The sequence below is a fragment of the Pygocentrus nattereri genome, chromosome 18 (assembly GCF_015220715.1).
Source record: "Pygocentrus nattereri isolate fPygNat1 chromosome 18, fPygNat1.pri, whole genome shotgun sequence".
NCBI classification, from domain to species: Eukaryota; Metazoa; Chordata; class Actinopteri; order Characiformes; family Serrasalmidae; genus Pygocentrus; species Pygocentrus nattereri.
In genome coordinates, this window is record NC_051228.1 from 666,592 (window position 1) to 680,000 (window position 13,409).

Below are 13,409 nucleotides of genomic sequence, written 5' to 3' on the forward strand. Positions count from 1 at the left end.
CTGAGTGAACCTCTGACTGAACGTCTGAGTGAACCTCTGACTGAACCGCTGTCTGAACTGCTGACTGAGCTCACAGTGGTTCTGATTGCACTCTCCTCTTTAACACTGTAGACACACAGGCTCACATAATTAGGACTTACTTACAGAGGACACACACACACACACACACACACATTTACATAGACATACACTTAAAAAACATACACACTTCTACATACACACACATTTACACAAACACACATTCACACATTAATTGCACTGGAATATAAAAACAGATATAAGATCACAGAGACACTGTATCTGACAGTGAGACAGAGAGAGAGAGAGAGAAAGAGAAGAGATTGAGAAAGAGGAGAGTGAAGACAGAACAAGAGGAGAGAGAAAGAGAGAGAAGAGAGCAGAGGAGAGATAGAGAGAGGCAAGAGAGAGAGGGGGAGAGAGAGAGTGAGAGAGACAGAGAGAGAGACAGAGAATGAGAGAGAGGGAAGAGAGGGAAGAGAGGGAGAGAGAGGGAGAAGAGAGGGAAGAGAGGGAGAGAGAAAGAGTGAGGAAAGAGAGGGAAGAGAGGGAGAGAGAGAGAGAGAGAGAGAGAGAGAGAGAGAGAGAGAGAGAGGGAGAGAGAGGGAATAGAGGGAAGAGAGAGAGAGAGAGAGAGGGAAGAGAGGGATGAGAGGGGAGAGAGAGAGAGAGAGAGACTTAAACAGCAAAGCTCCAGTTAAACACACTCTCTACAGAAGTCCAGTCCTGCTGGACGAAGAGAAAATCATCTGTGTCCTTTTCTCACAGCAGGACGTCAAATTTCTGACTTAGTATCTCAAAACAATGATTTATTTTCCCCTAACAAGTTCCCTACATCCAAATAATGACTTCTTATCTCTCCCAAAACTCCCAAAAAGAAGTAATTGTTCTAAAATATAAAGTTACTTCTACACAGCCAACATTTCAGACAATTAAGCTATTTCAACATAGAAGGTCAACACTTTGAGAAAATAATTTATTTCAAAATACTAAATCATAAATTTGACATACTGCCTTTAGAAACGCAGAAAGAGAAGAAATGGTGATTTTCTCTCCTCTGTGTGGAAAAGGACTTCACACACTGCAGCATGCAGAACTACTGAACTCCTGAACTCAGGTGTGTGTCAGTCCAGCAGGATCAACTGAACAGCCCTGATTACAGGTGGGTCTAAAACAGGTGGGTTAGGTCTGATAATAGGTGGGTCTGATAACAGGTGGGTTTTGTAAGAGGTGGGTCTGATTATGGTTGGGTTTGGAAACAGATGGGTTTGACATCAGGTGGGTCTGATGACAGGTCGATCTGATGATGGGTGGGTCTGACAACAGCGCCGGATAACAGGTGGGTTTGATGACGGATGGCTCTGATAACAGGTGGTTTTCATAACAGGCCTTTTTGGTAACAGGTGGGTCTGATAATGGGCGGGTCTGATAACGGGGTGGGTTGACCTGGATTAGAGGTGAAATGAAAATGATCCAGGAGGGTCTGAGGATCTGCAATAAATTAGTACTTATTCTCAGCAGCATGTAGATCACAGAAATACACATAAATGGATGGTTTTGTGCTTCAAAACATGAAAAATGTCAAATACTGATACAGGGTGGTGATCAATCAAAGGACTTAAAGGACTTCAGCCACACTTTTCATTTCAAAGAGTGTAAAAACATCTCCACTGCCGGCGTGTAGACCTCTATCAGGTAATGCACCCAAAATGAGCATACAGGTTCCTTCAGGTTCTTCGCCATTTTAAGGACGACTCCAGAGAAGCAACGAAAGCTGAGACTGTTGTACAAAACGTACTATGACACGTAAATAAAGTAATACACAAATCTGTAGAGGCATTAGATACATAAGCTAATGGCCTTCAGGGTGATGGGATGGAGGGGCCGTGTTCTGGGTTGAGATTATTATGCACACGTCAGAGTTGTGGAGTTACAGCAGATCGACGAGACACTCAAGGTCAATAACCGAAATTCAACCTCATTCTGTATGTGTGTGAGCTCACACTGAGTGTCCAGACAGAGTGTCCTACAATCTACACGCACTGGTCATTTTATCAGAAACACCTACAGCATAATGTGAGAAAGTCAGAGCCATTCATTAAATTTCCAGTTAAAACAGCCCTCAAGGGGGAATTCCACAAAATTTTCAAATATTCCGTGTAATTCAGATACAACCAGATTATGAACAGATGCAGGTTAGTCTGGCGTGAAAGGGTTTAATCTGCAGAGAAGCTCAGACGTCTTTACAGTGGTGGTGATGGGAACCAGGCGTCACCATGACTACAACACAGATATAGACACTTTATTTACCATCCAGAACCACCAGAGAACCTACACGAGTCTTCTGAGCTTATATGGAATGTTGATGATGGAAAACAGTGGAAAATCTGGAATACTGAGTTTTCTTTGGGGACTATTTTGCCGCACAGCGCCCTGCATGTCTCCCTCCACCATGAATGGAGTTGAAGTTCTCTAAACTCTCATAAAACAGCGTCTCAGTCATCAGGCAGTGAATTCAGAACCAGTTCATGTAGGAACTTTCTGTAGGAGCTTTTAGAGGGACGTCTGGTTCCCATCACCACCACTGTGAGCAGCTCTGACCTGGTAAGTTTATCTAGAACCGAGCGTTTCACACCAAACCACTCTGTTTACAGCTTAAGCAGTTAATTATGTAGGAACTTTGGAGAAGTTGCCCTTTTAAATACAGGTTCATTGTTTCTTTCCCGTCATTCCAGCTTCTGTTCTTCTCAGGAGCCTCACCTTCAGTTCCTCAAAGAACCTGCAGACACGCCTCTAAAGTTCAGTCTGAGAAGCTGGTTGATGATTTTCTGAAGTAATCAAACCCATTCAGTGGTGCTGAGGTCTGGACTCTGGGGCGGTCAGTCCATCGTCCAGCTTCTCTGTTTGATGTGCCCGTCTCCTTTTCTCAGTGAGGTTCTTCTCGATCAGCTACACGTCCTTTCAGACCCACAGCGCTGAGTGGTCTTCTCACAGTGGAAGGACAGAAACTCCTGTGGATGTTTTCAGATCTGAAGCAGCTTGATCTTCTCCTCTCTCTCAGAGATCAGAGCTTTCAGTGCTGTTTATCTGATGGGGGCAGTTCTGGGATCGACCAGCTCTTCCAGGTGGTTGTTAGGAGCCACGTTTTCTCTGGAGCTTTTAATCACTTCTGTGTCTTTTTAGTTACATGACAAATGGCTGTAAAGATGATTCCACTTAAAGCAAAAACAGAGTTAAATCTCTCCATGTTGCTCGTTTCGATGCTCCTAATCACAGCAGACTACAGCACCTAGAGTTTTTTCACAGAACCAGTGGATGGAAAAACGACTTGATTCTCGTTTTTTCTGTTGAAATTTCTTAAGTGTGCATATCATTTGCAAAACATTTGAATGGACCCATCCAAACTTGTGGACTGACACAGTGGCTGATGAACAGATGGGCTGCAGTCTATTACACCTATACGCAGGTGTTTCTGATAAAATGGCCACTGAATGTAGATATGAGGTATCTGGACACAATGAACTGAACACTCAGTGCACGCTGTGAACTTCAAACTGTGATCTTCATCCATAAACTTGTGGAAGTTCTTTTCCTTGAGTGACGTGTTAAGATCCAAAACAAAGAGGAGAAGAATGAGGGACAGAGAGAGGACAGAGACAGGAGAGAGAGGAAGAGATAAAAGAGACAGAGGCATTATTTACCCCGCTCTAGCTTCATGTCTGAGGCCCAAGTAAGGAGGGAGAGAGAGAGGGAGGGAGTATGGCGATGGAGAGAGGGAAGGTGAAGGTGAGTGCAGTAGATGACCGGGAGTAAAACACTGAATCATTACAAGAGCCTGACCGATACGCTCACCATCACTGACACTGACACACGTTTTAAAGGGCCCATACCCTGGACAACCGCACTTTCTTCACCTCTTTTTAAAATAAATGTTTGATGTAGAGCAGAAACACTGTTTCAAGTTCCAAACGTTCCTCAGGCCATACCATCCATGTACAGCAGTTTAGCCCCACCCATTCAGCCTATAGCAGTTTAACCCCACCCAGTCAGCCTATAGCAGTTTAGCCCCACCCATTCAGCTACAGCAGTTTAGCCCCACCCAGTCAGCCTATAGCAGTTTAGCCCCACCCATTCAGCCTACAGCAGTTTAACCCCACCCATTCAGCCTATAGCAATTTAGCTCCGTCCATTGGACCTCAAGAAAAGTAAATAAAATAACAGTTAAATGGAGGATATGGGCCCTTTAAGAAAGTAATCTCATAACATCAGCTGATAATTTTATACAGTCAAAAAGAAAGCAATACTTCATAAGTTGAATAATTTATCTGGTCAGTCTGGACTGCAATTATTAGAGTAAAACGTGAATTTAACGTTAGTTTTACAGTAATTTTTATATACATATCTGCAACGTTATCGCCTGTACTGATAAATTGAAATCGTCTGATTTTATCAGCTGACTGATATATCGGCCGGCCCTTGACTGCACAGTCAATATCAGAAGTTCATTCAACTCTCCAGATTCACGCACTCAGGATATTAGACTCTCAGATATAGGATGGTTTTATTATAATGATCGGAAATGATGAGCTCATTAGGTGGACCGGACTGCATGCTGGACATCTGATCATGTGGAGGATGGACAACTTGTCCAGAACCAGATCCGTCTGCAGGTTTTAAATCAGATGAATATACACAGAGTCCTGAGCATCATTAAAAACATTTACACTAGTTTTTGCTTATTAACCTACACAAGCTCACTGAAACAAGCAGAAAGTGCAGAGGAGGACTGAAGTTTTATTATGTAACTAATGATACGTATCGTTTACATTTACATAGGTAATAATATAAATAAATAAATCCATTTAAATAGCATAGCAAAATGACAGTGGTGACTAGAATTCAAAGGGTTCTATCTGTGCAGAGATCAGAGTCTGCTCTGTGCAACTGCAATAAGATGAAACGTCTGACTTACTCGTGCCCTCCTCAGATACCATCCCCAAACCTTCAGCTTTGTTCTGCCTCTCAAACGCATTCAGGTCCAAAACACTGCAAAACAACACACTTTACCTGCTGATCTAAGAGCAAACACCAGCCAAACCTTCCTTTAAAACACCTTTAATTACAGCAGTTCATCAGAAACACCTCTCCTGTAGCCCAGTTAGTGGAAGCACAAGGTGGGTGTTTCTAATAAAGTGGCCAGTTAGTGGAAGCACAAGGTGGGTGTTTCTAATAAAGTGGCCAGTTAGTGGAAGCACAAGGTGGGTGTTTCTAATAAAGTGGCCAGTTAGTGGAAGCACAAGGTGGGTGTTTCTAATAAAGTGGCCAGTTAGTGGAAGCACAAGGTGGGTGTTTCTAATAAAGTGGCCAGTTAGTGGAAGCTCAAGGTGGGTGTTTCTAATAAAGTGGCCAGTTAGTGGAAGCACAAGGTGGGTGTTTCTAATAAAGTGGCCAGTTAGTGGAAGCTCAGGTTGGGTGTATCTAATAAAGTGGCCGGTTAGTGGAAGCACAAGGTGGGTGTTTCTAATAAAGTGGCCAGTTAATGGAAGCTCAGGTTGGGTGTTTCTAATAAAGTGGCCAGTTAGTGGAAGCACAAGGTGGGTGTTTCTAATAAAGTGGCCAGTTAGTGGAAGCACAAGGTGGGTGTTTCTAATAAAGTGGCCAGTTAGTGGAATCACAGGTTGGGTGTTTCTAATAAAGTGGCCAGTTTGTGGAAGCACAAGGTGGGTGTTTCTAATAAAGTGGCCGGTCATAAAAGGAATAAAGTGGATGGTAAAGTGGACACGTATAAAATGTAAGGCTGCTTAACCGCATCGTACCTGCAGGTCTGCATCAGCGTCTGCACACTCAGGAAGAAACCAACGTCCTTTTTGTCCTTCAGATAGTCCAGCATTTTCTACAGGAGTCCAGATGAAATAATATAAATCACACTTGCCTGCGTTTTATGTCAATTTCATTTCACTTGGACAGGAAGTGCAGTAATGACCTGCTGGACTTCACTGTTCCCTCCATTCAGAATAGAGATGCCCAGCTTTAGGGTGGAAGACACCATGCAGCCCGTCTCACCTGGAGGATGACAAACAAAAGCTTTGTGGCTGTTCCGTGTTATTAGTTCTGATTCAGTATGAAGAAAATCAGATGAACATTATAGAGCTTTTTAAATGAAAGCCGTATCGCCCCCTACGCTTCCTGTAGTGTATTACAGTCTGTCAGAGCGACTGTGTGGATCATATGAACATTATAGAGCTTTTTAAATGAAACAGTAGAAGCCGTATCGCCCCCTACGCTTCCTGTAGTGTATTACAGTCTGTCAGAGCGACTGTGTGGATCATATGAACATTATAGAGCTTTTTAAATGAAACAGTAGAAGCCGTATCGCCCCCTACGCTTCCTGTAGTGTATTACAGTCTGTCAGAGCGACTGTGTGGATCATATGAACATTATAGAGCTTTTTAAATGAAACAGTAGAAGCCGTATCGCCCCCTACGCTTCCTGTAGTGTATTACAGTCTGTCAGAGCGACTGTGTGGATCATATGAACATTATAGAGCTTTTTAAATGAAACAGTAGAAGCCGTATCGCCCCCTACGCTTCCTGTAGTGTATTACAGTCTGTCAGAGCGACTGTGTGGATCATATGAACATTATAGAGCTTTTTAAATGAAACAGTAGAAGCCGTATCGCCCCCTACGCTTCCTGTAGTGTATTACAGTCTGTCAGAGCGACTGTGTGGATCATATGAACATTATAGAGCTTTTTAAATGAAACAGTAGAAGCCGTATCGCCCCCTACGCTTCCTGTAGTGTATTACAGTCTGTCAGAGCGACTGTGTGGATCATATGAACATTATAGAGCTTTTTAAATGAAACAGTAGAAGCCGTATCGCCCCCTACGCTTCCTGTAGTGTATTACAGTCTGTCAGAGCGACTGTGTGGATCATATGAACATTATAGAGCTTTTGGTGTCATTTTTTTTTCTGTAATGAACTTTGACAGCAGCCTCATTGTGGTTTGTGCTGTGGTTGCACCTTTGCAGGCGCTGATCATTTGCAGGACCATTTCTGCTGCTCCGCGGTTGTGGAGGCGAGACTGCTGATACAGGAGCCTCTGTTTCTCCATCTCTTTTTCCTACACAGGAAACACACTGTCAGTTATTTCATAGTAAACACACACATCTCTGCTTCAGCTCTCTGCACCTGGACCTTCATCAGTCTACAGCAACACAGTCTGCTTCATATTCTTCAGCCTTTCACTGGATTTCTGGATAATTCTGCTGTTTGATTTATTCTGACAGCCTCTAAAACTACACTTCACAAGGCTTCAAGGGTTCTTTAATAAAGAATATGGTTCAATATAGAACCATAAACACTCAAAGAACCCCTCTCTGCATCACGAAAGGGCTCTTCAGATTGATGGTGAATGTGCATAAATGAGCTACAGATGGTTCTATATAGAACCTTTTTGAGAACCATTTTCACAAAGGTTCTATACTGACCCATCTCCAGCACATTCTACATCAATCTGTACCTTCTCCCACACCCTCTCTCTTTACCCATCTTTTTCTATATTTATTTTATTTTATGTTGACACCTGCATCAAGAAAAAAAAATCCTTAAACACCTGATACTTATACACCTGATACTTATACACCTGATACTTAAACACCTGATACTTAAACACCTGGTACTTAAACACCTGATACTTATACACCTGATACTTATACACCTGATACTTAAACACCTGATACTTAAACACCTGATACTTAAACACCTGGTACTTAAACACCTGATACTTATACACCTGATACTTATACACCTGATACTTATACACCTGATACTTAAACACCTGATACTTATACACCTGATACTTATACACCTGATACTTATACACCTGATACTTAAACACCTGATACTTAAACACCTGATACTTAAACACCTGATACTTAAACACCTGGTACTTAAACACCTGATACTTATACACCTGATACTTAAACACCTGATACTTAAACACCTGATACTTAAACACCTGGTACTTAAACACCTGATACTTATACACCTGATACTTATACACCTGATACTTATACACCTGATACTTAAACACCTGATACTTAAACACCTGATACTTAAACACCTGATACTTAAACACCTGATACTTATACACCTGATACTTATACACCTGATACTTAAACACCTGATACTTATACACCTGATACTTATACACCTGATATTTATACACCTGATACTTAAACACCTGATACTTATACACCTGATACTTATACACCTGATATTTATACACCTGATACTTAAACACCTGATACTTAAACACCTGATACTTAAACACCTGATACTTATACACCTGATACTTAAACACCTGGTGAAAAAATATTCTGATTCTGATTTGCACTCTTGCACTTGCACTTAATCTACTCCATCAAGACACTGTTGTCTTTCAGTTTGTGTGGCATTGACCTATTTTCATTTGAATGACGTAAATTCAAAGTTTTTTTTCTTTCAGTGTAAACTGACCGTGCTCCACTGCATCTGGATTAGTGAGGTGTTTTGTCTTTATTTGGGTGTTTTAGCCACTCTCTCACCCCACTCAGACTCATTAGTTGTGGAGTTTGTTATTCTACATCCTCACGTTTGTCTGGAACAAACGCTGGACTACAGTAAGCAGCCAATGAAACAGCAGCACCTGGACAGGACGTCTGGACAAGGCTGCCCTTATTTCACTGTCTCTATAATACATATATTCATACATACCCACTGTATGTACTGTATGCACTATGAAACAGGCTGACATCACCAGCTGTTGCATTATTACACTGCGATTGCTTTATTTTGCAAAACACATGTGGCTAAATCACAATAACATCATTAACTGCAATAAATAATAATACTACTCATGCGGTCACATATAGAAAGGCATGATCTCAAGAGGACATAAAAATACACAAATCAGCTGCTTCATTAAGTCCACTTCACTGTCCACTCTATCAGCTCCACTGACCGTTCAGTTCCACTCTGTAGTTCTACAGTTACAGACTGTAGTCCATCTGTTTCTCTGATACTCTGTTACCCTGTTCTTCAGTGGTCAGGACCCCCACGGACCCTCACAGAGCAGGTACTATTTGGGTGGTGGGTCATTCTCAGCACTGCAGTAACACTGACGTGGTGGTGGTGTGTTAGTGTGTGTTGTGCTGGTCTGAGTGGATCAGACACAGCAGTGCTGCTGGAGTTTTTAACACCTCAGTGTCGCTGCTGGACTGAGAATAGCCCACCAACCAAAAATATCCAGCCAACAGCGTCCTGTGGGCAGCGTCCTGTGGGCAGCGTCCTGTGGGCAGCGTCCTGTGTCCACTGATGAAGGACTAGAGGATGACCAACACAAACTGTGCAGCAGCAGATGAGCTGTCGTCTCTGACTTTACATCTACAAGGTGGACCGACAAGGTAGGAGTGTCTAATAGAGTGGACAGTGAGTGGACACAGTGTTTAAAACTCCAGCAGCACTGCTTTTAATAAAGATTTTTTACATAAACAGTCATAGTAAGATCGTAGTCCCCCCACCTCCCCCAACCCAAAGCACCCCCCTCCCATTTGCCTGGCCTACCCCCCTCTCCCCGATGGGTGCTGTGTGAATGTGTGGTGCATGAAATGCGCATTTTGTTTTCTGTCTTACCAGGTAGCTCTGTGATCTGTTCAGCTCAGTGTGTGCAGGTACTTTACCTATAGGTATAGGTGTGTGTGTGTGTGTGTGTGTGTGTGTGGCTTTGACTGTAGTCTGTGTGTCAGTAGGTTAGTACAGTCAGGAAACACTAGAGGGCAGCATTCAGGCTCAAATCTGAAATAAAGTTAAAGTCAACATGAAACAGTTCACGACACGTCTTCCATCAAAGGACCGTATTTTATGTATATACTGTACGTAAAAAAGGAGTGGGATCTTTCATCCCTCAGGATCTGATTGGATTGTGCGTTTTAAAACAGATATGAATTCAGCAGAGTTAACAGGTCCATATAATAAAGCTGCTTTATTTACACACAAAAGGTTCTTCAAAAATTCCTCCATCCTTTACTAACGACGCTTGGTCTTTTTTCAGAGTGTAGCTATGCCACAATGGAGAAAATGTGAATTACTGATCATTTTCACAGATTCCAATAAAACTGTGAGGCATCAACAATGGCTAATATCACGGGTCCACTGATATGGCTGTCTGGCTTTATAAAAAAGTTCAATTTTATATTTTGATCATTTAGGCCAATTTTACATTCAGATTTAAGATTCTGATGTTATTCTTTTAGTTACACTGTATGCAGTTTTAGAGCTTTACTGACTGGGAGGACAGTCGGGTCTCACACTGTTATCACACTTGAAACTGTAAATTTCAATTTCTCTATAAAAACGTTCAGATTTCAGGTTGACTTTAAGAGTAACTGAGTGGGTGTAACTGAGAGGACAGACAGAACAGGAGGACAGACGGGTTACAGCGCCATTAACGTCAGACTGCATAGAGACAGAACAATCGCACAGCAAGACAACCTCACACGACAGCCCAGCCATACAGCTCACTTCATATTTATACTGTACATCAGCCAGTTTACATTATTTAAACCCATTACATCTCAGCACCTCCACTGTCCTTCTCTCTCCCACAGATACTGTCTGTGTTTTTGTTTTTTAAACATCTTTGTTTGTTTTTGCGCTTATGTAACGCGACCTTTGCGCTGTATAAATGAAACCTATAATTATTATTTATGGGAACCTTAATATCATCGCATGATTGAGCATGTGTGTTCACCACTGAATCTACAGAACGGCAGGGATGACATACGAGGCTTGACAGAACTGTTTAAAACAGCGATCAAACACTTTCAGTTCCTACAGCACCGAGTTCATCTCTGAAATCAGCCTCTTCTGAGGGAACACGAATGAGCTCAGCAGCTGGTGAGAGCTTAGCATCAATCCTACACTCTCAGAAATAAAGGTACCATCTCTGGGTCAGTGCCCCTCTCATCACTGGGGTGGGACCCTCAAGGCTCCATCTCAGCACCTTCAGTCAGGGAACATAACTGAACCATAATCCACTGAAATGATCTGTTCTAAGCTGGACTGACTCCACACACCCCGCCTCGCCTCGCCTCCAGGCTTTTACTCTACTGCTCTAGTTTAAATCATTCGGTTATGAAAAGGAACAAATACCAACTTTTCACCTGGAGGACCTGATTAAAGCTCCACAATCAGAGCTTAGAACCACTGTAGTAGATTTGAGAGAACGTTTACACTGTTTGTACCTCAGTGAAAGAAAAATGGACCTGCACAAAACCTTTATTATCAAACATACAAACTACACAGCATCACACACACCTGGTTAAATCCACAATACACACACCAACATCATCAGTGTTAAAGTAACACCTGCACTTCTCTTTCAAGCGTCTGTTCCTGACATGGGTTGTTCTAAAGAGCTCCCTGAATTCCAGCATGGTGTTTTAATAGATGCCACTGTTGCAACAAGTCAGTTCATTACATCTTTCCTCCCAGATGCTCCACGATCAGCTGTAAGACGTATTATTGAGAAGTGGAGGCGTTTAGGAACCACAGCAACTCGGAGCGGGTCGCTGAGTGCTGAGGAGCATAGAGCATAAAAGTCTCCAACGCTCTGCGGATCAATAACTGCAGAGTTAAAATCTCCTCATCAACATCAGCATCAACACAAAACTGCACTGGGAGCTTCCATGGCCGAGCATCCACACTCAAGCCTTACGTAACCAAGCACAAAGCCAAGCGTCGGATGGAGTGATGTACAGCGCCGCGACTGCATATGCGCCTGCCTGACTGCACTGTGCCAGCTGTAAAGTTTGGTGGAGGAGGGATAATGATATGGGGCTGTTTATCAGGGGTTTGTCTACAACCCTTAGTTCCAGTGAAGGGAATCTTAAAGCTTCAGCTGAAGAAGACATTTTGGACACTTGTACATTTCCAACTTTGTGGGAACAGTTTGGGGAAGAACCTTTCCTGTTCCAGCCTGACTGAGCTCCAATGACCAAAGCAGCTCCATAAAGTCATGACTGGGTGAGTTTGGTGTGGAAGAACTTGACTGACCCTCACAGAGCCCTGACCTCCACCCCATCCAACACCTTTGGGATGAAGTGGAACGGAGACTGTAAGCCAGACCCTCTCGTCCAACATCAGTGTCTGACCTCACAAGCGCTATTCTGGATGAACGGGCAGAAATTCCCACAGACACTCCAAAATCTTGTAGCAGCTTCCCAGAAGAGTGGAAGCTGTTAGAGCTGCAAAAGGGGACCAACTCCACATTAAAGCCTATGGATTTAGAATGGGATTCATAAAAACTCCTGAAAGGGTAACATGTAGGTGTCCCAATACTTTTGTCCATATATTGTAACTGTAACAGATTAACACCGCTACATGAATTCCGTTACTACCCAACGCCGGTTGTAAGGAATCAACTTCATGTCATGACACCAACACAGTCTGCCACGTTACCGAAGACAAGCTTATCTGTCAACAAGTCACTCCATTTCATAAAGAAGAACAGCTGCTTGAAAGAGAACTCAAGGTTACGAACGTGGCCGCGGTTCTCTGATGGCGTAACGAGGGTTCTCAGCAGGTCATTAAGACTCATTAAGATGGAACAGATCTCAGGCTACCAGAGAATCGGGGTCACGCTCATAAACTAAAGCCTTCCGCTGAAGCCTGTTGCGCAAACGCAGTGCAGAAAAATACTCTGTTTTAATTGCAGGTGTTAATTTAACTCCAATGTGGGATGTGTGGTGAAGAATGAGTGTAGTGGTGTTGATGATGATGAAGATGATGATGATGAAGTCTCTGGCCTCTGTACCGCTCTGGTGTCCCTGTCCCCTGCCCCCGGCCAACATTACCGTCTCTGACTGTCGCACCTCAAACGACATCTCCTCTGCTCCTCCAGCCTGGTCTTCCTCTTCATCCTCATCTTCCTCACCGATGTGGCAGCTCTAGACACGCACAGAGCACAGACGACTAGCTATTCATGACTTCACTTCCCTTCCACGACGTCAGTTAAAGCAGCACTACGTGATATTTTTCATGTAAGAAGTGTCGTTACTGAGTTTGGAGGATAAAGAACACACTTAATATATAATCTGGTGAGTGGGCGCTGCTGTGATTCATTTGAAGAAGAAGATGTGATAACAGTAGTAGATGATTCACTCCTATCCTCAGAGACGCTCCTGCACCGAGTTTAGACCGAGTTCTCTTTGAATTCTCTTCAAGCCAACTCGCCGAAGTACAACCCATGCTATACAATGCTCTTAATACATCCCCAAATCCTACATAGTGCTGCTTTAAACGAGATGAAGCACCTTAATTAAACCTCTGGAACAAGGAAAAGTTCAAAGA

General features: G+C 43.0%; 1 protein-coding gene across 1 annotated transcript in view; it reads right to left on the reverse strand.

Moving 5' to 3' along the window:
• ryr1a (ryanodine receptor 1a (skeletal)) overlaps positions 1-13,409 on the reverse strand; it is a 138,240-nt gene that overhangs the window by 25,501 nt on the left and 99,330 nt on the right. The window contains exons 83-88 of the mRNA XM_037547310.1: positions 12,914-13,006; positions 7,041-7,140; positions 6,002-6,081; positions 5,835-5,911; positions 4,991-5,064; positions 3,720-3,737 (exon numbers count right to left, since the gene is read on the reverse strand). Coding sequence (XP_037403207.1) covers positions 3,720-3,737; positions 4,991-5,064; positions 5,835-5,911; positions 6,002-6,081; positions 7,041-7,140; positions 12,914-13,006 — 442 coding nt within the window. The remainder of the gene's footprint in view (positions 1-3,719; positions 3,738-4,990; positions 5,065-5,834; positions 5,912-6,001; positions 6,082-7,040; positions 7,141-12,913; positions 13,007-13,409) is intronic.